General features: G+C 36.2%; 1 protein-coding gene across 3 annotated transcripts in view; it reads right to left on the bottom strand.

Annotated features, from left to right (window-relative positions):
• The window catches only part of ADGRB3 (adhesion G protein-coupled receptor B3), a 509,374-nt gene that overhangs the window by 308,933 nt on the left and 176,987 nt on the right, over window positions 1–23,454 (bottom strand). For 2 of the 3 annotated variants that reach the window (XM_039346725.1, XM_039346723.1), the window contains exons 5-8: window positions 23,249–23,410; window positions 15,091–15,255; window positions 11,101–11,265; window positions 4,908–5,072 (exon numbers count right to left, since the gene is read on the bottom strand). In XM_039346725.1, the coding sequence (XP_039202659.1) occupies window positions 4,908–5,072; window positions 11,101–11,265; window positions 15,091–15,255; window positions 23,249–23,410 (657 nt within the window). The remainder of the gene's footprint in view (window positions 1–4,907; window positions 5,073–11,100; window positions 11,266–15,090; window positions 15,256–23,248; window positions 23,411–23,454) is intronic. The other variant, XM_039346726.1, reaches the window with a different exon arrangement.

A 23,454-nucleotide genomic window follows, 5' to 3' on the forward strand; every position in this document is an offset into this window, starting at 1 on the left:
GGAAGTCTGTCCACAGAAGTTTCTTCTACAGAAGTCTCTTGTTCTTAATCAAAAGTTGCATGCTCTGATCTTGTCAAACCTTTTCTATTATATTTCTTGTAGCTTAGCACGAGGGCAAGAATGAACTACTGTGTTTTCAATGATATAAAGCTGGCTGAAAACCTAGGGCAGAGGGTGGCCTCAGAATGCATCCTCTAAGAACCAAATGAGCAAGAATTAAAGCATGAGGGATGCTTTGCAGAAACACTGGGTTCCTGGACATGCAGTATTTCCTGAAATGGGCAGAACTCCAAGACCAGAAAGAAAACTAGCCTTAACAGCCAACACATAAACCAGCAAGGAGAGTAAACCTCAAAAAAGGATACAAAATCTACGTCTCCCTAAGCTTTGGATGCAACCTGCCAGACCTCTCAAAATAACTTTCAAATAATATTTTTTGATGGAACAACATAGCAAAATAATAGAGGATAAAACATATTAATTTTAATAAAAATACTTAAATGCAATTTAAATTAAATCAAATTTAGCTTATGTTTTTGGTCAAATCATTGGGGGAAGGATAGAGGTTCCTTCTTCACTCCAAAGGGGATTGCTTTTAGAAAAAAAAGATTTGTGCTCCTGTTCTAAAGCTCCAGGCTTAGGGAATATATCTCCTATATACTGTTGCTAATTCTTTGCTCTCTCTGCAAGTCTTCATTTTCTCTCCACAGAGCATCCTCCAATACGTACAGTTGACTAAACAGTGGAAGACTCTTATCCCATGATAGAAGTTTACCTTTTTCCGCCTGGGCAGTGATCCAGACTTGATTAAATGTTTGTTTCTTTGTTATATTGGTTTAGAGAGCCTTCTGGTATTTGCATTTCCTAATTTCTCATCCAAGGTGAGCCATCTCACATTAAGCAATCTCCTATGCCTGGGAAGAACCATGGCAAGCAGACAAGGACCAGGTATTAACTACATGGAACTGGAGCTACAAGGGATAGTGACTCCTCTCTGTCACAGCTGTGTCTCAATCACAAGAGATCTGATGGAGTGCTTGACTGACAAATCATTAGAATTTACTTTTCAAAATTCACTCTGTTTTGGATCTTGTGCAGTAAATCACTTACCATCCAAATGTGCTGTTATTTATTACCTAGGCAAAAAAAGGCAATCTAAGGTTTCAACCATATTTTGCAGTATGTTTTTTATAATTCCCAACCAGTTAGTTAAATATAATTTCCTAAAATATCAGTAGGACATCAGATTTCCTATCTCTGAGTTAGAGATTGATTGGCAAATGGAAGTGCTCTATTCCTAGCTCTCTTGAAGGCTGAGAAACACAATGATGCTCTGGTCACCTACAGTATTTGTACCTGAACTAAGGAAAAGGATTTCCAATATTCTTCAGCATGCTTTCTTGTTGCCACCAACCTTGAACAAGGAGGTGGAGCAAAGAAGAGGCAACATAGAAATGAGCAGCTGAAGATGATAGTTCTCTGATAATACACTTCCAGGATGGCATCAGAGTGACTCTACTTCTCTCCTTCCATGATAGGCCCAGCCAATTTGCGTGGTGATGCTGGATGAAAGGTTTTTGAGAAGTTCTTGCTACCAGCAACCCAGAGGAAGTAGTCATTTTTTAATCAGCAGCTGTAGATTACGGGTGTCAAACTCGATTGCATCACGTGACCTATCGTGACATATAGCAATGTTTTTTGCCTTTGCGGAGCCAGGGTGGACGTGGCTTGCACGTGATGCATCCGGCTGGTAGACTGCTAGTTTGACACCCTTGATATAGATCATCAATTCTATTGTGCTGTAACAGTGTGATTGAGGGATAGAAACTATGGGTGGCCACAGCTATTTTCTCTTAGTCTATATCTAAGTAATATATATGCATACCATAATAGGTGGTGCTGGTTTTGTATTAGAGTCTCAAATTCTTGGGTTTTTTAAAAATGTTTCTCCTTCATTCTTGAGATTCAATTTTATTCTTCTGACGGTTTGAAAATATATGAGCCATGGTATATTCCAGCTTTCACTAAGGAGTTCTTGCTGTGTTTTTAGTTTATTCATAGAATCTGAGTGAACCATATCTGCATATGTAATTACATTTTTATTGCTGTAATTATCTCTGTCATAAAAGGCATTTAAAGGAGAAACTAGAAGTATATTTGTTGAAGATATTTGGATGGATTTTGGATGTTTTATTGTTGACTGTTTTGTACAATGCCATGGGTTTGCACTGATTTGCTAGTAGGCAGGGTAAACAAATAATTAAAAATGTCCAAAAGAAATCCAATCAACAGTTGATAGATGTTGGATCCCTGATTCTATTGGAACAGACGTGTCTTAGGGACCACAAATATCTTTTGCATTCCCGTAATGTTGACTAGTTATGGAGAAGATTGTACCATGAAAGAGCAGAATGAGATTAGGCTCTTTCTCCCATTTCACTTTGCAGTTCCGATCTCCATTATTGCTGATTATCCCACCAACTTATGTATTGTTTCAAACCAAGCTTTATAGTGACAGATAGTAAAAGTAGAAATAAGAGATCATGAACATGCAGCTGAAGGGTCCACTGGACAATAAAACTATGGAATAATTCTGACTTGAGCAATATTTTCATTAGGTTCTCCAAAGGCTTTAGCACCTTTTTTGTAGCATGTGTTGATTTTAAATTGATAGTTGCTTAAGGTCTAGCACAGACTTTCCAGGACTTCATGTGATTTCACCAAGTGAAGAAGAAAGATCAGAAAGGGAAGAGAAATATACAGTTCTGGCCTATTTCACTGGCTGGTAGCCTTGGATCTATGAGCAGGAGCAAAGAACAAGGCACTATCTAGTTCTGACTTGCCATGGGGGGAGGGGGGGGAGGGGAAATCAATCCCAGTGAAATTACCTTAGATCAATGTTTCCCAAACTTGACAATTTTAAGGCATGAGGACTTCAACTCCCAGAATTCCACAGCCAGCAACACTGGCTGTGGAATTCTGGGAGTTGAAGTCCACATGCCTTAAAATTGTCAAGTTTGGGAAACACTGCCTTAGATATTCACAAAAAACTTGAAATTACATATTGAGTCATCCACAATGACCTCTTCGTTTGTTTGCTGTCATATTTGTATTTGTATAATTAAGGAGGGTTTGTTGTCTATTGTCATGATAATGAAATATACTGTAGCTATTTAACAAAGATACTACAGATACATAAAATGAAAGCATGGAATTTAAAATATCAAGCTAAAATACATAACAGTTATATGAGCTAATTTGCTATGCAAAAAAAAAAAAACCTATCAGGAATAGAAAGATATCAATTAATTTTGTCCAATTATGATTTCATATGATTGAATGAACATTTGTTCTTGCTCTGTTTTCCAAGGAGAAGGTTCTGTAATTACCTTGGAGTAGAGACAACAGACTAAACTCAAATTAAGTACATTTACACATTTTAATTTATTTCAGTCAACTGCAGTCCTACACAAACTTTCCTACGTCCAAGTTTCATTAAATGGCCTCAGTCCTTAGTAGACCTAGGATTGTAATAAGCAGCATATATTTAAGTTCTATTAAGCCAAAAGAGAGTTCAATGTAATTTTATGAAACAGTTTTACCTTGTGTTAGGATTTTATTCCACAGTTTTCATTATTTAACTTCCAATGAAAAGGATGGGTTATAATTCAATAGCAGAGCATCAGAAGGCCAAATCTGGATCCCAGCATTATCAGAAAGAAGGATGAAATAGCAGGTCATTATTCAGACCCTAAAGAGGTGCTGTTAAAGCAGCAGAATCTGATATGTTGGTTCCCTACATTCTCCAAAACCTGTCGAGTGATTGGCTTTCACACAGAAATGTTTCTAATACTTAACGAAAGATCCCGAGTCCTTGCCCAGTTTGTTGCTTCTACTTACGTTGATTATATGAATTCAAGAGCAGAATTTAGAGTAACAATTTCGTAGCAATTTGTTTGTAACAAACACAAATCTGATTGTCAGCATTTCAAATTTCATCTACTTTTAATACTTGTATCAAGTATTAAAAAGTCATCATATATCAAACTGAAATAATTTATGAATTGCTGGGATACAGTTTGTGAAGAAGTCAGAATGGCTTACAACATTATTTGGAGCCAATTCAATTATCAAACTAAAAAAACAACCACAAGGGACCATTATACATAGTTCCCACAACCACCACCTACATCTTCCTCTTCAGAGAAATCTGTCAATTTTTCTTCAAAGCATGATAATAAATAATGGTCAAGGTTTTACCTGGTGGCAATTTACAAATATAGCTTGTTAATTGTTTCAGTAGTTTCAGATGAATTGTTCTTTTGTGATGAAATGTGCAGGTGGAGAAGGACTGGGGAGAATCTCAGCAATTGCACCATGGCCGTCGGGCACAAAGAATCAGGAACATTTGTGAAGGTTGCCGCATAAATGATTTATTGAGGCCTATACACAAAAATCCAATCAACTAATGGCCAGCGCTAAATCAGTGCTAGATAAGAGTCCATGGAATTCAAGAGGTTTGTTTGGGGGGTTTCTTGTGGCAACTGATGATGTGTTTTAGTCAACCCTCAGTTGTGCCTGCTCTTTTTCTACAATGGTTTCCCAAGGAGGAGGCAGCACGCTCCAAAAATCGAAAATAAGGGACTGTGCAGTCCTGAACTGTATGGGGGAAGGAATAAAAGATTTAGAGTAGCCCATATCTATTAGATCAGAAGATTATAGTTCTAATCTGGTAAGATTCGGCCTTAGACTTATATAAAAAAGAACAGAACTCAACTGAATTTCAATGTGTCTTCTTTGGGCTTAGGCCTGATATCTTTCTTTCACCTTTATTTTAAATCCTAGATGTGATTGTGTTAAACCTGAAAGCCATATAGAACCACATTCTACACATACCTGCTACTTACCTGGGCATCGCTGTTCACTACACCGTCTAACCTCATCTCCGCTTCCTTCACACTGTTGCCCAGTAGTAGCTGCACCTTGGCATATCCTTATTCTCTTCTCCCAGCCACCATCACAAGACTTGGAACATCCACTCCAGTGGCCCCAGTGATTCCACTGACCATTAGCTGAAGAAAATATAAATATATATATAATAGTTCGATACCACAACAGTAGCTATTACAAACAGACCCACCCAAATGGGTAAAACAGCCATTTAAAAAAGGACAGAACAAAGTTAGTTGAGAAAATACTCCAGAATAGGCATAAGCTAGCCAGAGTTAAGCATATATTTCAATTCAGTGGGGAGAGAGAGAGGGAGGGAGGGCACAATTTGCTTGAATCCAGCTGGTAAATAAATTTAATGCAATATAGTGTTGTCCATATAGTAAGAGCAAAGAGAAGTTGCTGTGGTTGAAAAAAATACAGTAACTGAGAGCAAACCCCACTGAATTCAGTAGAAGTTACTCCTAAATAGGCATGCATTGGATTGCACAGTAAACATATATTGATGGCATCCTCATGATTGTAACATGTAAATATGAAATATTTTAAATAACTACCAGGCTTCATTTACACAGCTATTCTAATATTGCAGCATAATACAATGATTTATTTTTATATATTCAGCAATATCTTTTTGGTTCATCTACTGTAAATTTCTCATTATATATATAATCAAATAAAATAAATCAAATAAAAAAAAATCTAGGAAAGAATCTTTAGACTCTAATCATGATAGAAAAAAAGGATTCTCATTTGCTCCTTTGGCTTCAGCTTACAGAACAATTTGCATCAATTTAACCTTTCAAATATCACCCAAGGAATTCTTCCATTAAAAAAAAAAGTTTCATTAATAAACACTTTTTAATCCTTGGAAGAATTACGATTTCCCAGCAAAAAGCTATCCCTGAAATGTGTCATATGGTGGATTTCTTTTTCAATATCTGCAGTAGGAGGCAGTTTTTACAGATTTTTGCCCTTCTCTTCAATTCTGAATAGCAGTTGCCATTGATTGATAAATAATAAAATAGAATAAAATAAAAAATAAAATAAAAGAATAAAATAAAATAAAATAATAAAACCTTAGCAAATCAGTAGTATATTAAACTCACCTGAAAGCAAGTGAAGCAACACTAAACATGCTACTGTTCAGAAGGCATTTAGCAGTGCAGTCTTAATCCCTGGAAGTTGATAGGGAGCATTTAAAATGATGTTGTGCTGCCCTCTACCTGCCACTGCTAGCAGAAAAAGAACTGGCTTTTATATGGGGAAGGGGAGGTGCTGCTGCTGCAGTGATTGCCACCATGGTACCCAGACATTTTGCCAAAATGTCTTGTGGCTGAACAAGGGGAAAATCTAATTTTTGAGATATGCTTGCTGCAGGCATGTCAATCAGCTAAAGTCTCCCTTTCACCCGCTCCTGGCATTATAATAGGTGGAGCTCCCTGTTGAAGGTTTCAGTCAGTTGAAGGTGTCCCCACCCAACTGAAGGTGTCCCCAGGACTGAGGAAGAGGAGGAGCTATGCCCTGGCATTCTTCTCAACTTCGCCTGGATTTAGTTCCAGTGAACTTATATGCTATTTACTTTAAAGTCACTATTTTAACATACAATAAAGTCTGCGTTAAAGTCTGCAGCTGATAAAAAAGGTCTTTGCCTTACACAGATAAGATAATGAAGCTGACAGAAAGCAAGACTGAAAGGAAGGGATGTTATCTTTTCTGTAGTTCACCATCACCCAGTGGTGGGATTCAAATATGTGAACAACCGGTTCTCTGTATGGATGCCGCTTCCGGAAGTCCATTCTGGAGCTGGGCAACAAAAAATTAGCTACCGGTTCTGCCGAAGTGGTGTGAACTGGCTGAATCCCACCACTGCCATCACCTCAGGACATGATTAAGGATTGAAAGCGGAGGGCCACATTCTTTGCAGGCCCTTATAAATTCAAAATGTCCCAATCAATATAGTGGCTTTTTCAATTCGCTCCACCTCTTCTTGCAGTTTGCGGACACGGGTGATTTGTTTTCAAACTACTTTCTGATTTCAAACCAACCAACACCTACCCAAATATCCCTTTTCACATTGCTTATGTCAACATATATTATTCAGAGGAGCACATAAACAAGACTGTGAGTACAGACACTATTTTGTTCTGCCTGTATTTTTAAGCAAACTGACATGATTTCAGACTAATATTTTCCCTTTGGACTTAGTTATGTAGTGCAGTTCTTGCTCTGAATGTTTCAAATCTGGGTATTTGGGGAGGAGGTATAGATGAAAATAGACATTACCGAGTAGAATACTTTAAAAAAAAAACATGCAAAATAACAATCATTATAAAACCATGCTTTAGATAGCAATAGTACTTAGACTTATATACTTCTTCATTCTGCTTTACAACCCTCTCTAAGCAGTTTACAGAGTCAGCATACTATCCCCAACAATCTGGGTCCTCATTTTATCGACCTTGGAAGGATGGAAGGCTGAGTCAACCTTGAGCCAGTGAGGATCGAACTGCTAGCAGTTGGCAGAGTTAGCCGGCAATATTGCATTCTAAGCACTGCACCACCACGGCTCTTAAATGTAAATTCTTAAATTAAATGTAAATAAAAGTATTGCAGATTATTTCAGAATTAAGATGCATCAGTTGCATGAACTTGCAAATTTTCTATGGCACTACTTCTGGTGTGGTGTTGCTTCACAATAATGCTCGCCCGAACACTGCTAGACACACCCAAGAACTTTTGAAGCAGTTCCATTGGGATGTACAACAAATACATTGATATTTTCAGAAAGGGAATTTGACGTACTGAGTAAACAACACTGATAAGAAAGAAAGAAAGTCCTACACATTATTAAAAACTGAAACCACTTAATTAATAGAGGGCAGACCTATGAGATAACTAATACTATTCTGATCAGGAAATCCATACTTTTTTAAATCGTGTTATTACATTACCAATAAATCACTCTATATCTTTTGCTAGAAACATGCAAAGCAAGAGGCTGATACAGTTCCAAATTAACCTTCTCTGTCCTTGGTAGAGACAATCGGAAAGCAGGCTTTGAAAGGAAGCTGCTATTCCTGCCTTTGCTGCTCTGCCAATCTTTAGTTTTTGACTGTGATCACAACCTGACAAGTTATTAAGAGCCGTCCTGAATACATTTTTAATTTAGACTGGAAGATGAAAAAAAAAAAAAAACAAGGCTGTAAAAGCAATAGCTGTAGTCCCCAGATGTCTTCTCTATCCAGTCTTTTGTACTGATCCTTCTCCTGGTGCTAGTGAGAGAAATTCGACTCAGCCTTGCCATAAATAAGAGAAGACAGAGAAAGAAAAAGAGAGAGCCTGCATAAATTCCTCTCCTTTGGGGATTTCACATATTGCATTCCTCAAATCCCTTTCTTTCCTTCTTACGTATTATGGAGTGATCCAAATGTGCTTAATTCCCTCTGCTCCAAACAGGCTGTTCTTTCTATACTTCCTTTAATAAACCGACAATCCTAAAATCTCAAACAAGAGGATTTACTACAAATAAAAGCATCAGAGTAAAAGCAACTAGCAAAATGCTTCCTTTTCTTGCCGGTGAGATTCTGGAAGCCTGGCTTTGTGCTGAAGTTAAACCTGCAGCAAGGAAATTCAAGTCAGGTGTATGTGCAATTTTGAAAGTAAAAAAATGAAATAGAAGTGAAAAACTATGTAGAAAATGGTGGAGGAAGAGGGAGAGAGATAGATGGTAAGTGCTAGTAAAATATACATGTACTGCTGTACAGTAACATGTCTGCAATTAACCATTCTAGACAAGAATTCTTTATCTACTAAACTTAGAATAAACTATTTCAAAATGGAATTTAATTAACTTAACTGGTATATGACTTGTTGCGAATTTAAAGCAAAAGGAACTGAACTGAAACTACATGAAGTTATTCATAATGCAAGCAAGTTAATTAAAAAGGGTGGATTACATGTAAATTGTATGGAGAATATGAAGTATTGGAGCAGCTGAGTTTTAAAAAAAATGAAGGGAAACAAAATAAACAGATAAATCTTAACTATCCCAGTTGCTAGAATTAGAAGGAGAAAAATTATTTTGGCAATATTGAAAATATTCAATAAAATGCAAGTATTGAACTTCTTAAATTAACGATAATTTAAAAACTGCATTTATCATTTCCTATGCAATAATTCTTTTAAAGAGCAATTAAAAGGAGCCAGTCTCCAGCATTAAGAGAGATTCTCTACTATATTCATAAGACCTTCCAGTAAAGCCTTTAACATTTCTGAATTTTGAAATACAAAGCCATTCTTCAGTAATGTACTGTAATTACAAAGTGATTTCTATTCCCTGAACAGATTAAACTTCAGCCCACATTTCTTCTGGAACAGGTATGACTGCATGTAGAAAATAAGGGTTGTTTAAATGTACCTTTCATTTTCTCATATATATATATATATATATATATATATATATATATATATATATATATATATATATATATATATATATATATATATAAGTGCTCTGTAAATATATAGGAGTAGCCTTCAATAACCCAAGAAGTGATAATCAGAATTTCTTTTTTAAAAAGATCAGTCTTTATCTCATGCAGAAGGTGATTTTGAAGCTGCTATAAAACAATATTGAACTGTAAAGAAGCAATAACAAAAAGGATGCAGCTTTTGGGGGAAAGGAAAAGGGAAAGGAAAAAAGTGAAATCTCCCTTAAATTTATCCTGGTGACAACAAGGACATACTCATGTTGGGTTGGTAACAATATGGAGGAGGTTTACTCTGCGCTCCTTTTGGATTTCTTTTCTCCCAAATTCTCAGCCTGGTCTACAGTCCTAGAGTGATAGTCTTCCACTTAATCAAATCAGACTCTGCTGAATTTTCCTCATGGTTAGCCAAGGCCAACTTGATGCTGATCCCTGTTATAAATTAGTCTTAATAAGCCACTTAGGGCTTTAGAAGGCCAGAGTTTTTCAAGGATGCCCAGAGGAGGATGCCCAGAGTCAATGCAACTACTTTAACTTTGATGATATATAGTTTTCTGCACTTGGCCTCAGTAAACAAGGTTACCGCATCTTTGGCACTAGTGGAGTCTGCTGAATAGTTTTCAGTGTATTTCAGTTGGCCTGAGAGACAAGCTGTCCTTTGGATGTTGGGCTCCAATTCCCAGCAGAGTTAGCCAGCATAATCACTGTTGGGAGTTGTACAGCAGTAATTCCGGGATTGTATTTTTCTCTTTCATCAGAGTAGTCTAAACAAGGTATTAAAAAGATAGTAACTAGTTTAATCTAAACAAGATATCATCTGATGGATAACTGTACCAAGATATCTGTGTCCACAAGGTTTTGTAGCAGATGCATATTTGATATCACAAACTGCAGTCTAATCAAAATGAGGCATTTCATTATTATGGGTCTTGTTGAAGCATTCTTAAATTCTGGCCCTATAACTTGTCATCCCCCCTTCCATTATTTTAGCACTGCTATTCTTTCATTCGTGTCCCATCTTTATTATTCTTACAAATAATTCAAGGTGGTGAACATATCCAACACACCTTCGTCCTCCTATCTGCCCCACAACAACAATCCTGTGAGGTGAGATGGGCTGAGAAAGAGTGACTTTATGTTTACTGTTTCTCCCCTGAGGTACTCTAAAAATGAATACAAATGAGCAGAACGAGGGGGGGGGAACCCTGATATTGTCGTGCATGAAACATGAAGCAACTTTTTTAGCCAAGGATGGAAAGAGTGGTATATTAGACTATGGCAGAAGAAGACCAAGTTCAAACATCTAGATTACAGCTTAGAAATTGCTCAAAAGCATACTAGATAATCTTGTACCCAAGAGCAGAGGTCCCCAACCTTTTGGGCACCAGGGACCGGTTCTGTGGAGAGAGATTTTTCTGCGGACCAGAGGGTGCATGGTTTTGGGTATTGCCTGCATCCCGTGGATGGGGCTTTGTTTGTTTGTGCAGACTGGTTGCTGGCATGCCACAGCCTGGTACTGGTCCATGGACTGTGGGTTGGGGACCCCTGCCCAAGAGTATCTCTCTGCCTCTATGACATCCCAGACTGTTAAGAGAATAAAGAATAATACCCAACCTTTTCTCACCACTGTATAAGAAGGGATCGAGAGAATGTAATGTACCTGTACATTCAGAGTTGTAACATTCCCTGCTTTCTGCCCATGGACCTCTGCACTCAGAACCTCCATGAGCTGCTGCTGTGCACTGCCGGCTTCTCTGCTGGGTGCCGTTGGAGCAGGTCACCGAGCATTGACTCCAAGTACTCCATTCTTGCCACTGTCCATCAACTGTTGCAACAGACGCAAAATAGAAATGAAATCCATTTACCTTTTAGAGCCCAGAGAGCTTGTTCTTTTAGTATAACTTGTTAGTTTTAGATTTACATTTGGAATTGAGAACTGTGGGACTTTTTTTGTATTGTGAGTTTAATGTTTATTCATATTTATTGATGATATTGATGAATATTATTGTTCTAGATAATTTAACTCCTAACCTGTAAGGGGTACAGATAGTCTCCGGAGTTTAGAAGCCTTGTTTACCAATGTCCCATAGTTAAGAACAGAACAAAATTTAAGTTAAATACACAATACTTCAGGTTAAATACACACTGGTTTGAATTTATTACACAGTACTATACAATAATACTGTCCTAGTTTACATACAAATGCAATTTAAGGGCAGACCTTGGGAATGGAACTCATTCTTAAAGTGGGACTACATGCAACATTTGCCAGCCTCTATTTCATTTAGATGCAACTTTTGGTTTCTAGTAGGTGTGGTGTCCGATAGGTGTAGGAGTCCTTTCTTATTCATTTTTGTCGGGACTGATGGCCAAGCATCTCTTCAGAGGGATGGTCTATGTTTTAAATTTAATTCAGAAAACATACTTTAGAACAGAGGTCCCCAACCTTTTGGGCACCAAAGACCGGTTCCGTGGAGAGACTTTTTTCTGCAGACCGGTTTTGTGTGCTGCCTGAATCTCACGGATGGGCTTTGCTTGTTTATGCGGATTGGTTTCTGGCATGCCGCGGCCCAGTACTGGTCCACGGACCGGGAGTTGGGGACCCCTGCTTTAGAAAGTTCAGGATTGTGAATGCAGCACCAATTTGAGACATATTAAAGACACTACATCTGTTTTCATAGGCAGGTGCTTTGTTCATGTTCCCTCTTGTTCTATGATATCTCTTCTGAACCTAAACAGAAGCACTACACAACACTATTGCCTTGCAATTTTTAACTTCTTATATAACAATTGTATTCCAGACTCACAAGTAAACGTGATGCTCTGGATGAAGCAGCTCCCTGGCAGGCTAAAATACACAGCACCAATGAAAGAGCCAGCAGAGGCATCATGAGTAACATTTTGAATATGACAAGCAAATGATAGCTTGTACCCCAGCTCTCCATTTGGAAAGCACAAGAACCTCTGCCACAAAGAACTACACATCTACCGAAGCATAGGGTGGTGCTCTCATATCCAAAGACTTGATTTATGGCCAGTGGCCAAAATATATTTACTTGGGGATTTAACCAGTAATACTTGATGTTAGGATATCAAGTGCCACTGCTTAAATCCATAAGTAAATCTATTTTGGCCACTGGCCATAAATCAAATCTTTGGTATGAAGCATATAGCCTATGGAGTTCCTCTAAGCAGTTCTGGAGCCTTTTAAATTTTTTGTCTCAAATAAAGTATGTATGAAGCATGTCGCTGATCACTGATCTACTACTGGACAAAAGTAAGGTAAGGTGCATTAAGGAAAAATATGATTAGATGGCCGGAAGGTATATTTGCACTACAATTGCAAATGCTGTTTCAATTAAGAAATATGACATGGGAACAAGTTAAAATGTGGTATTTACTTAAAGATATAAAATATTTGCACTTGATCCCAATACTAAGCTCCTTCTTCATTTATGTTAATAATGGAAACTTAAGTCATTGGACATAATAATTCTGGATAACTGGAGAGGCTCAGGCAGTTTATAAAGGATTATTCCAAAGAGAGAACTTTGAGAAACACAGACAGATCATATAGATGCAAGGCATGTCCCAATCTCTGGTTCTCGCCCTTGGAAGTATATTTTCATTGTAAAATAATAGAAAACAAGAGTGACTATGTGAATGCAGCCTTCCATTTTCTACAAAAAATAGCCTCTCAAATAACCAACAGTCTTGAAGACATTTACGGTGGACTAAGTACTACATTCACTTATAAACATCAAATGTCATTTATTTCTAGTTCAATGACATTGCGGAATGATATTAACAAGAAAGGTGACAAACTAAGTAATGAACTCGGAACAGAACATTATTTATGAGATATGATTATACTTTGAGAAATAGGTTGAAATGAATAATTAATGAGCCACCCAACATTTCTTGATGCTGTAGGCTTGTACTATATTGTTCTCTTTGTACTTGATTTGTGTGTCTCCTTGTACCGTGTCTGTTAAATGGTTATGGCGGTATTCTATCACATGATATTTTTAAGCTAAAGGGACTGTTGTTACCAATGCTTAATAGTATTAACTACTTAAAACCACACCATTTTAAGAGCACTCTTATAAATATATCCTTTACTTTGCTTTATTCTTTTTTCCTTCAGGGGAAAATCACTGGGATAGTAAAACCTAGAGATGAGATTTTCTCCCTAATAGCTCATACCAAAAACATCACAGGCTGCAATGCATAGACAGATATAACTAACCATCTTACTCATCAGTACATCAGTATTCAGAGTTGTGATAGATTTCATTTAAATAATCGTTTAGTTTGAATCGCTTCAGAAGTGTTATCTACTTCCATTTTACTAATATGCCTCACATCCAAACACACTGAACACTGCAACTGAATAATATTGAATACACAGTAAATGGATTAACATATAGATGATTGATAATATCTGATAGGAATAGACTAATACAGAGTTTTAAAATAATGTTAGTATTAAAACTATGCCTGGAGAATACATTGAGAAGAATGAGAAAGAGATGTCCCTTATCTGACCATTTCTAAAATGGTCATTATTGTTATTTGATTCAGCATCATCTACTTAACCTTACTTTTTGTTCCACAAGCCACCACAATTTTTCTGTTATAAGTACCCACAAAATCATTATATACAGTACACAGGGAGCTGCAGAGAGCCATGTTGTATATGTTACATCCTGTGCCATTTTAGATTTTTTTTCTGATTTTTAGGATTAGTTTATATAGTATAAGGGGCTGGAGCAAAAAGGAGGGGAAGCTATATTGCAACAGCACAACTCTGGATTCTACGTGGGGTTCCCAGATCATCCGTTTCACGTCCATATTGTTTTACAGATTAAGCTAATTGTCAAGATCCAAGAGGAATTCTTTGGTCTTTGTGTAGACTGTTACATGTTATTTAATAAATTGCTAAAAAGTATCTCTGCCATTCCACCACCTGACAGTCCTCCCCATGCGTTCACAATAAGTGGTTAGTTGAACCATGTTTAACTGAAGGCACCAAACTGAGTAAGTTTACTAAACAAATTAGTTATTCAGATTTTAGTCTGATCAGCAAGTCTTTCTATTCGAGGAACCAGAGGAGTCACTGGTAGACCTGTAAAGAGCTGCCCTTCTGACAATAGCTTTTTTTTTTTTTACAAAGGGGATTATTACTGGATTAAAAAGTCATTCTTGTTTTGAGTTTTCATTTTTCATTCATATACCATGGATCCCTTTAGTCTTTTTGGAGAGCATTTAATGCATAGCTATCTTCCTTTTCCAAGGATGGATTTGTATTTATTTGGGACAAGGGATCTGGTGGCAGCTGATAAAAGCCTTGACATTTGTGTCCCTGGAGCCTCAATTTGAGTTCTTGCTCTGCCTTCCCAAGGATTGCCAGACATGTGATTTTAAGGTCTAAGAAGCACAAATGTCCTGTTTTGATAAGGTTGCTAACCCAACTCTAACCATACATATTAATTAATTCTCCAATTTACTCCAGTAATGAATCCTTCATGCAGTTTTTAGGCTCAATGTGTAGAAAATGACAAAAGCAGGCCACAGAGGAAGTAGAGAGAGAGGGAGAGAGAAAGAAACAAACCTCATAAGCAAAAACAGTCATTCTATGCATGCTCACCAGGGCACAGGGCAATATTGCAAGGCTTATGCTGTGTTTCAGGTCCGTCACATGATCTTCCCCCATACTGAGGAGGTATACATGACCTCGTCCTAGTTCTTTGGCCTCGACCACATGTGAATGAGCACAGACTCCAAGGTGACCATTCCTCCCAAACTCCATGTACTGTAATAAAGCAAAGAGGCTTTAAAAAGAAAAGAATACAAGTAACAAAATTAATTCAAAACAAGCAGAAGAAATGATAAGAGGAATTACTTGGCCAACTTCAAAGACAGAAAGAATGAGTAGCAATTCCACCAGTTACAAATATCGATTAATGCATCTTAGAGAGCACGCTAGTGCTGGATAGAAGAACACTGATTGTTAAGTCAACTTATGACTCCAGAGCTAATGTTATCCAAAAGAAATCTAATTTAATACAATGTGGAACGTATAGGTTTGAAATATGGACATAGCTTCTGCATCTAGTTTTAGAGAGCTATGAGAATCCTAGACAACCAACAACTTTTCCATGAATGCCATTAACTTTATTAAATTCCAATGAAGAGAGCGGATCTACACGCCCAAAGCAACTTTAGACACATAATGGGGGTTTCCTCTAGAAAGGAATGTTAATATTATGATTAAACAGCTTCAAGGATATGGTGTTTCACCTTACATTTGAAATAGATTAATAACGTATAACTTCAACTAATGAATAGGAATAAATAATAATATTCATATTATAAGTGCTCTTAGAAAAAAAAATAAACAGCTGGTAACACAGGCTTCTTTAATGTAGCCTTGATAGTCTTATATTACAAATGACATAATGTGTATTTAGTAATAATGTGTTGAACAGTACAACAAATTGATTATCATCAGGTAGATGGATGAGCTTGAAATTTACCCCATCAAGTGTTTCATTTTAATATAAATGTGAACTAATTGATCTTTGACTAGGCTATGCAAACTTGGAGGGGATGATTAAATATTTTCAAAACTGGGTTTTCTCAGTCAAAATGAAATGCTTCAAAAAAGCAGGTGACTATAAAATTAATGTTCTTTTTTTATTTTGTAAAAGTTCAAAGCATGTCCAAGGTGTGCTATAAAACAGTCCTAAACTGGTTTCACTCTAAGGTACTTTATGATAAAATGTCATCTATTTATCAAGCTTAAATTATAAATCATTTTCTTATTTCCAGCTTCAACATTAAATTTTATTTCATTGTGTTCATGTACAAATGGCATATTTGTTCATTGATTGTCGATATTTCTATTTTGCTCCAAATAATTCTAAGAATTTATATTATGAAACCAATAAACATAGCCAAAAGAAGTCACCAGTAAGTCCAATTATAATGAGACAAATATGTATTTGCACTCTCTCAAAATGCAAGAAAAAAGCTCATGAGTGAATGCCACAACAAAAATGTTGTTAAGAGGTGAAGGTATTTTAACCTCCAACTTACCAGTTTTCTAAATCCAGGAGTTTTAGTCAATAGACATGAGTGTCCTATATTGTAAAGCTTCATCTGAATGTTTTTTATTTTATTATGTTTATTTATACATAGTACCCTATAATACTGTATTATCATACTCAGCTAAAAAGGAACAAAAGGTATGATTAAAATGTCAGCTTCCATTTAATGTTAAGTATTCTTTTCATTGTAGTAAACTATAAATCAAATAAAAGTTCTGAGTTCTATTTGGAGCCAATCAAGAGAAGCAGGACAAATTTGCTTCTAGCTAGCAGTTCAAATTTAAACAGAAGTATAGGCTAATGCTATTTGGGGTGGAACAACAAAAGCATATTTGTTAGCCTTGGACCTGCCAGACAGTCTTTGTGTATTGGCAATAAAATGTAACTGATAGCTTTCCAGATAAAGTTCAGGATGCCTGGAGCTGATCAATGGTAACATCAATGGAAAAATATATGTGTGGGCATAAACCAACACAATAAGTTTGTTTTCCTATTCAATAAATGCAGTTGAGTTACCTCAAGCCATAAATTCTGGAGACTTTAGTGTTTTATTATTGTTTTCTCTGAATTATACCTTGAAAAACATGGTGCTCATGTCACTAGACATATGTAAATGAGCAGAGAATGTAAAATACTGCCCTATCATATACTTCCGTGGGCGTGTTTTTGTTCCAAGTTCAGATGTCTCAATGTCTCCAGCCAAAATCTCTCGTTTCAACCTAGTACATTTATTCTTTCTATAACTGGTTTCATTGGATCGGAGGAAAATGAGGAATGTATTGTTGTTCTATTAAGTTCAATAAAGGCAATCAGGTTTGAACACGAATGAAGCTGCTTTGTCGTAATGTAAGTGTACTAATCTTATTCATACTTATATTTTCTTTAAAAGGCATGATTGCTTGCAAATAATGATTTAGCTACTCAGTAAATGAAATAATGAACTCCATAATTATCTCTCCAGCCATGTGAAATCCATCAATCTCTATAAAATATGTTGACATTTATTTTAAGTATTCAGTTCTAAAAACTATTGCATCAGCTCTGCCAAGGATTCCATTTCCCTGAATGAAAAAAAGCAATGCAGGTTTTTTTTAAAAAAAAATATTGCAGCTATACAAGTTGGTCCACCTCAATTCTATAATCAGACAGAATTATTTAACTGCAACAAGATACAGAAATTATTTAGCAAAGTGGAGCTCCATTTTCAAGCAAAGAAAGCACAAAGTTTCTGCTGAAAATATTTTATGCAACAGGGGGACGAAATACAAAGTTCATATCCCTCTTCTGATTGGATTATCTTAAGCATTTTAGCAATAATTAGTAAGGTAAGTCTGGTATAAATACAGCTGATAAGATTAAAAAGTGGGTAGGGATTAACAACTGAAGAGCAAAAAGGCTATGGGATACTTCCCATCCCAAGCATTCATCATTTCTTGTGATGCTTTTGTGAAAGATCTATTCATCTCAGAGTCATTGTAAGTCAATAATATGTTGCATTTTAACTGATTTTCATTTCATTTTACCATAGTATGTTCAACTGCGTGGTCAGTTTTTCCAAGGGCTTTTTTTCTCATAGAACGGCCAGAACAGAGTTCTGGAACCTTTTTGGGATGGAACCTTGTAGGGTAGGCAAGGCGGGTTGTATGACGTGTGTGAGTTCCGGCACCTTTTTTTTTTTTTTTAAAGAAAAAAAGCACTGGTTTTTCCTATATGGAGAGAAGCCATTTAGAGACTGTGACAAATCTAAGAGCATGGAAGTTCTCTTTCTAACCTCATGTATGAAGTCCCTCTATCTAGGTAATTATACGCAATATATTTGATTTAATCTGGAGGTCAATGTTATAAAGCAATTTCAGATGTTTATTGCATACCAACCCCCTATTTAATTAGAATTATCCATTATTAAATTTGGTATGATATAAACCATGGTTAATTAAGACGGTGAAATTTGCCGGTTAGTAGTAATTAGTTAAATTCACATTTAAATATCTACATTAGTCCTATTTCCCATATGCATTTTTTCCTTTCTCATAAAGATCAGGAAACTGAACAGAAACGGCAGATGAAAATCTGGATTCCCTCAATGCAAATGGGCAGGGCCTAGGCTAGGGGTAGGCAACCTTGGCTCTTTTATGACTTGTGGACTTCAACTCCCAGCATGGCTCAGGAATTCTGGGAGTTGAAGTCCACGAGTCATAAAAGAGCCAAGATTGCCTACTCCTGGCCTAGGCAATTACTGTAAAAAAAAAAAATCACAGGTCTTAAAATTGCCACAGTTGGGGACCTCTGGCTTGGAGCACAAAACAAAATGCAAGTGTTTCAACAGTTCCATGCTGTTTCAAGCGAAGTCACTGGAAGCTGTCTTCCCTGCAGTGGTCTATTGGAGAGATATCTGTTGAGCCATTTTTCCTGGACCAAGAGTGATCATTCCACTCTTGCAATTGACTTAAAATGGGTGGAGTGAGTTAGGAGTGAAGCTTTGCAGGGAAGCAGCAGGCATCCTAAGGAATGAACTAAAGAGCACAGTGCTTTTTGGATCCATCTATTTCTTCTCCTGTAATCCCTGTAAGCAGTTGTAATCTAACTACAAAGTAAGTTAGATTTCCTGGGCGATGGCAGAGTACATTCCTACATGAAAATTGGGAGTCTTGTGCATGTGTGGCCTTAAAAATAAAAACAGGAAGAACATACATGGAAAAAAAAATACTAACAGCATACAGCATTGGTTTGATTAGCCTGCTAGGCTAAAGAATGTGGACTGAATCTCTATGTGTGCATGTATTCTGCATGATACAGCCCCTTGTTGATTTAGAAATTTAGGATGCCTTTATTACAATGCAGTGAATCTTCATCTTCAAAAACACTCTTCATCTTCAAATAATAGATGAACAACTTGAAACAACTGGAAATTCCACAACAAGACAGAACAATATGCAGAGAGTGCGCCTGTATACCTAAGCTTAGCTATATTGATAAGCTTGCTTTGATTTGGTAAGTTGTTTGAACGCTGGCTTTTTTTTGGTGTTTCTGATTTTGAAATGTTTGAAAAAAGCAAAAAAAAAAAAAAAAGGAGTAATTCTAGCTGGCTGATTTGCTGAGTTTTTAGTATCCATCATTGCAATATTTTCTGCCTTTAACTCCAGAAACATTAAAATGCAGGATTTTAAAATGCAAAGGATTATTGATTGGGTTGCTTAGCTAATGTGGGGAACATACCCCGTTCATAGTCTTATGGATTATTTTGCAAAGGCATGGCTGAGCTTGTTGCTTTGACTCATGTGAGGACTCTTTCTTCTGTCCCTTTAGTACTTCAAGGGTAACAAGAAGAGCTGTTTTGTCACTGAGGTTTGTACATGACTCATGTTTATTCTTTGATTCTCTTTGCAATTATGAAGTAAAAGCTGGCAGTCAGTCAGGGAGGATTTTTTTAAAATATACTTTGCAGGGTAGCAATAGCAACAGCCCTCCCTCCCTCCCTCCCTCCCTCCCTCCCTCCCTCCCTCCCTCCCTTCCTTCCTTCCTTCCTTCCTTCCTTCCTTCCTTCCTTCCTTCCTTTCTTCCAACTGAACTAAAATGTTTTTTGTTTGGTTTGATTCTCAGCTAGTTCCATGCTTCCCAAAGGAAGATCTGCAGGTAAAACTTTAAATACTAGAATCAAATAATAATAATAAAAAACCCTCTGTGGTCATGATTATCTGCAAAGTTAGATTTAGACATACTTAGATTTTTAAAAGGCTTATTTTAAAACTTTTTTTTTAAAAAAAAGAAACTTTGTGACTGTTTTGTTTGGTTTCTTCCTGGATGTCCTTCTGCCTAGAGATCCTTTAAAGCAGTGGTTCTCAACCTGTGGGTCGGGACCCCATTTGGGGTCAAACGACCATTTCACGGGGGTCGCCAAACAACGCAGTCCGCCATTTTCCCCCCTTTTCCTTAGCTGTGCTACTCCCTTTTATTCTATTGGCTTTTGAAAGCCAATAGAATAGACTCTCTTGAATAGAGTCTAATTCTATTGGCTTTCAAAAGCCAATAGGAATTGTCCAGGCTGTCTCTGCCCTGCTGAGCCCACCAAAAGTCCCATTCTGCAAACGGTGCTGCACCAGTTGAGTAGTCCTTGACTTATGACTGGTTGAGTAGTCCTCGACTTACAACCAGTTGGGGGTCGCGGCATTAAAAAGATTGAGAACCACTGCTTTAAAGGGAATTGAAATTGAAATATTAATGGGTAAATTAAATTAAAGAATCTGGTCCATTATCAGGTTTCAAGATTAATAAACAGAACACAAATCTTAACAAAAAAAAATGAAAATACACCAAAAAGTACATGAATTAAATCAGTTTTAAATTGAGAAGAAGGTAAAATATTTAGGCATCAGTAAGACAAATATGAATTATATTTATTTCAGATAACTATGTTAAGGAATGGAATTAAGTTAAAAATATGTTAAGATGGGAAAAGCTACAACAGTCATTGCCAGGGGGAATTTCCTCTGATAAAAGTGAAAGTTTTGTCTAGAACGTTATTTTTGTTTCAGACAATACATGTTTTGATAACTATGTACCAGTTAAACAGTGGCAAAAACTATATCTAAATTTGTGTGGCAGGAGAGAAAAACATGAGTTAAATATAAGGTGTTAGAAGATGCAAAGAAAAGAGGAAGACTGGATTTACCTGATTGAAAATTATATTTTGTAGCCTGCTGTTTGGTTTGGGTAAAACTGTGGGTGTAGCTGAGAAATAGAAGACTTCTGGAGTTAGAAGAAGGAGTTAGATATTTGGGTGGCATGGACATTTGTGATACACAAAGTCAAGGTTAACATGGATTTCAAAAATCATTGTTAGATGTACCATATTGAGAATATGGAATAGATACAAACCCAGGTTGTACCCAAAAAGATATCTGTGGCTCTCAGCATAAGAAGCATTTTATAGACCCGAAAAAATAGGAATATATAGCTAACTTATTGTGAGAATTGTGTCAAGAATAATATCCAATAAAATCAAGGGAAGAACTGGTAGCAGTTCTCTTATTTACAATTATTAGAAAAACTCAAAGCAGACAAAAGTATTCATGGTTTGAACATTGTAAGGTTGAGTTTGAGATAAAATTGTGTATAAATGAGGGACATATAATTGCTAAAATATATACACTTTTATTGAAATTGAAATTGAAATAGAAAAACAAGTGAAATATGTATGATAAAGTGAGTTAAAATTTTTGGTTACAATATTCAGATAGAACAATGTGAAAATATATGGAAGGGCTGAAATTTATATTATATTATAACCTTAAAGATATTGGTAATTGGTAATATATTGGTAATACTGTATATCACCAGATAAATTGTTTAAAATATAAAAAGGCACTTCAAATTTAAGTTGGAAATATGAACAACAAGAAGTGACATTTTATCTTGCTTGGTGAACATGTTAAAAGCTAGAAAATTCTGGACATAAATACAAACATTGATTCAGAAGATTTTAAGATTAATATACAGCTGAAAACAGATGTTTTTATTTTGGGATTGTTGGATAAACAATTGGAAAAAAATCATGGAACTTTGTTTTTGTACATGATAACTGCATATGCACAAAGAAGGAAAAATTCAATGCTATCCACAATGAAAGAATGGTTGGTAAGGATGGTAAAACTTGCTGAAATTGACTTTTTAACTTCATTTCAGAGAAAAGAAAATATCCACATTTTTTGGCTGATAAGAAATCTCTTATAGACTTTTTACATGAAACGTAAAAAATGAACATGATTTATGTTTTTGATGATTAGACAGGATAGATTATAGAAAGTTATGCTGTACTCACAGAATAAGAAGTTGATTTATAGTTGTACTTATAACTGCTGCAAAAAAACCCAGAAGCTACTTCTTTGCATCTTTTTTTAAATTTCTTTTCTTTCTTGCACTTTTAGATATCTCATGGATTTATTTCCTTTTTCTTTCCTTTTGTTACTTTTATTAGTTTGTATTAGCTTTCATTTTTCTTTTTAAAATATTTAATTAAAATTATATATATACCTAGCATTCTAACTCTGATGATGTCAGTAGTTTGGCTGATGAAAGCTCAGTAAGTAACTTTTTAACTCACAGGCTTGTTTATATTAAACGGTCCTGTCTATTTTTATCCTGGGGTTCGTTTTTCTTATATACCTTTCAGAAATGTTCCACATAAGGAAGGTAGCATGAGAGGCTGGAGCAAGAAGGTTAGTCCCCTTTCTAGAAGTATTGAAAGCTAGAAGAGGGTTTAAATTGCACAAATATAAGAAGATACTTAAAGATAAAAAGGCTATTTTTATTTTTAAGTAATCTCAAATTATGATTTTGAATTGCCACAACACAGAACAACTAAATGGCCTCTGTTAGTTTAAATCATTTCAGCTTCAGATTAACTTTGTAACCATGTAAACCAATTAGAGAGTAAAACATGTTTAATTATGTCTGTAATAGTTGAGCTATTATCCAAAGTAAATACTGTAAGAAGGTTTTTAAAATGTTGGAATGCAAAATATCCTCAAATAATGCACTGCTAGCTCCAAAAGAAAGCAATTTGAACCAATGACTAATAATTTAAATCGCTAGGTAAAGTGCCTGTCACCAGCCACATATAAAGGATAGTATTTCAAGTGGTTAGCATTCAACAGTTCAAAAATATCCACAAATTCATTTATTGCCTGCTAACACTACCTGGACAGAGGGCAGTGTTATTGCAAACCCTTGATTCTCTTAAAGGGCCGCTGCAGTGTGTCCCGTAAGGTGATACACAAGTTCTGGTTCGCACCTGCGACCCTTGACCACAAGTAACTGAACATGTACTCCACTGGGCCCACTCTTCAGCACCAGATTCACCTGTATTCAAGACAATAAGAAAAATATGAATACAATCATGAGTG

The sequence above is a fragment of the Crotalus tigris genome, unplaced genomic scaffold, assembly GCF_016545835.1.
Source record: "Crotalus tigris isolate CLP2741 ecotype Arizona unplaced genomic scaffold, ASM1654583v1 scf7180000018016.4438896, whole genome shotgun sequence".
Taxonomy (NCBI): Eukaryota; Metazoa; Chordata; class Lepidosauria; order Squamata; family Viperidae; genus Crotalus; species Crotalus tigris.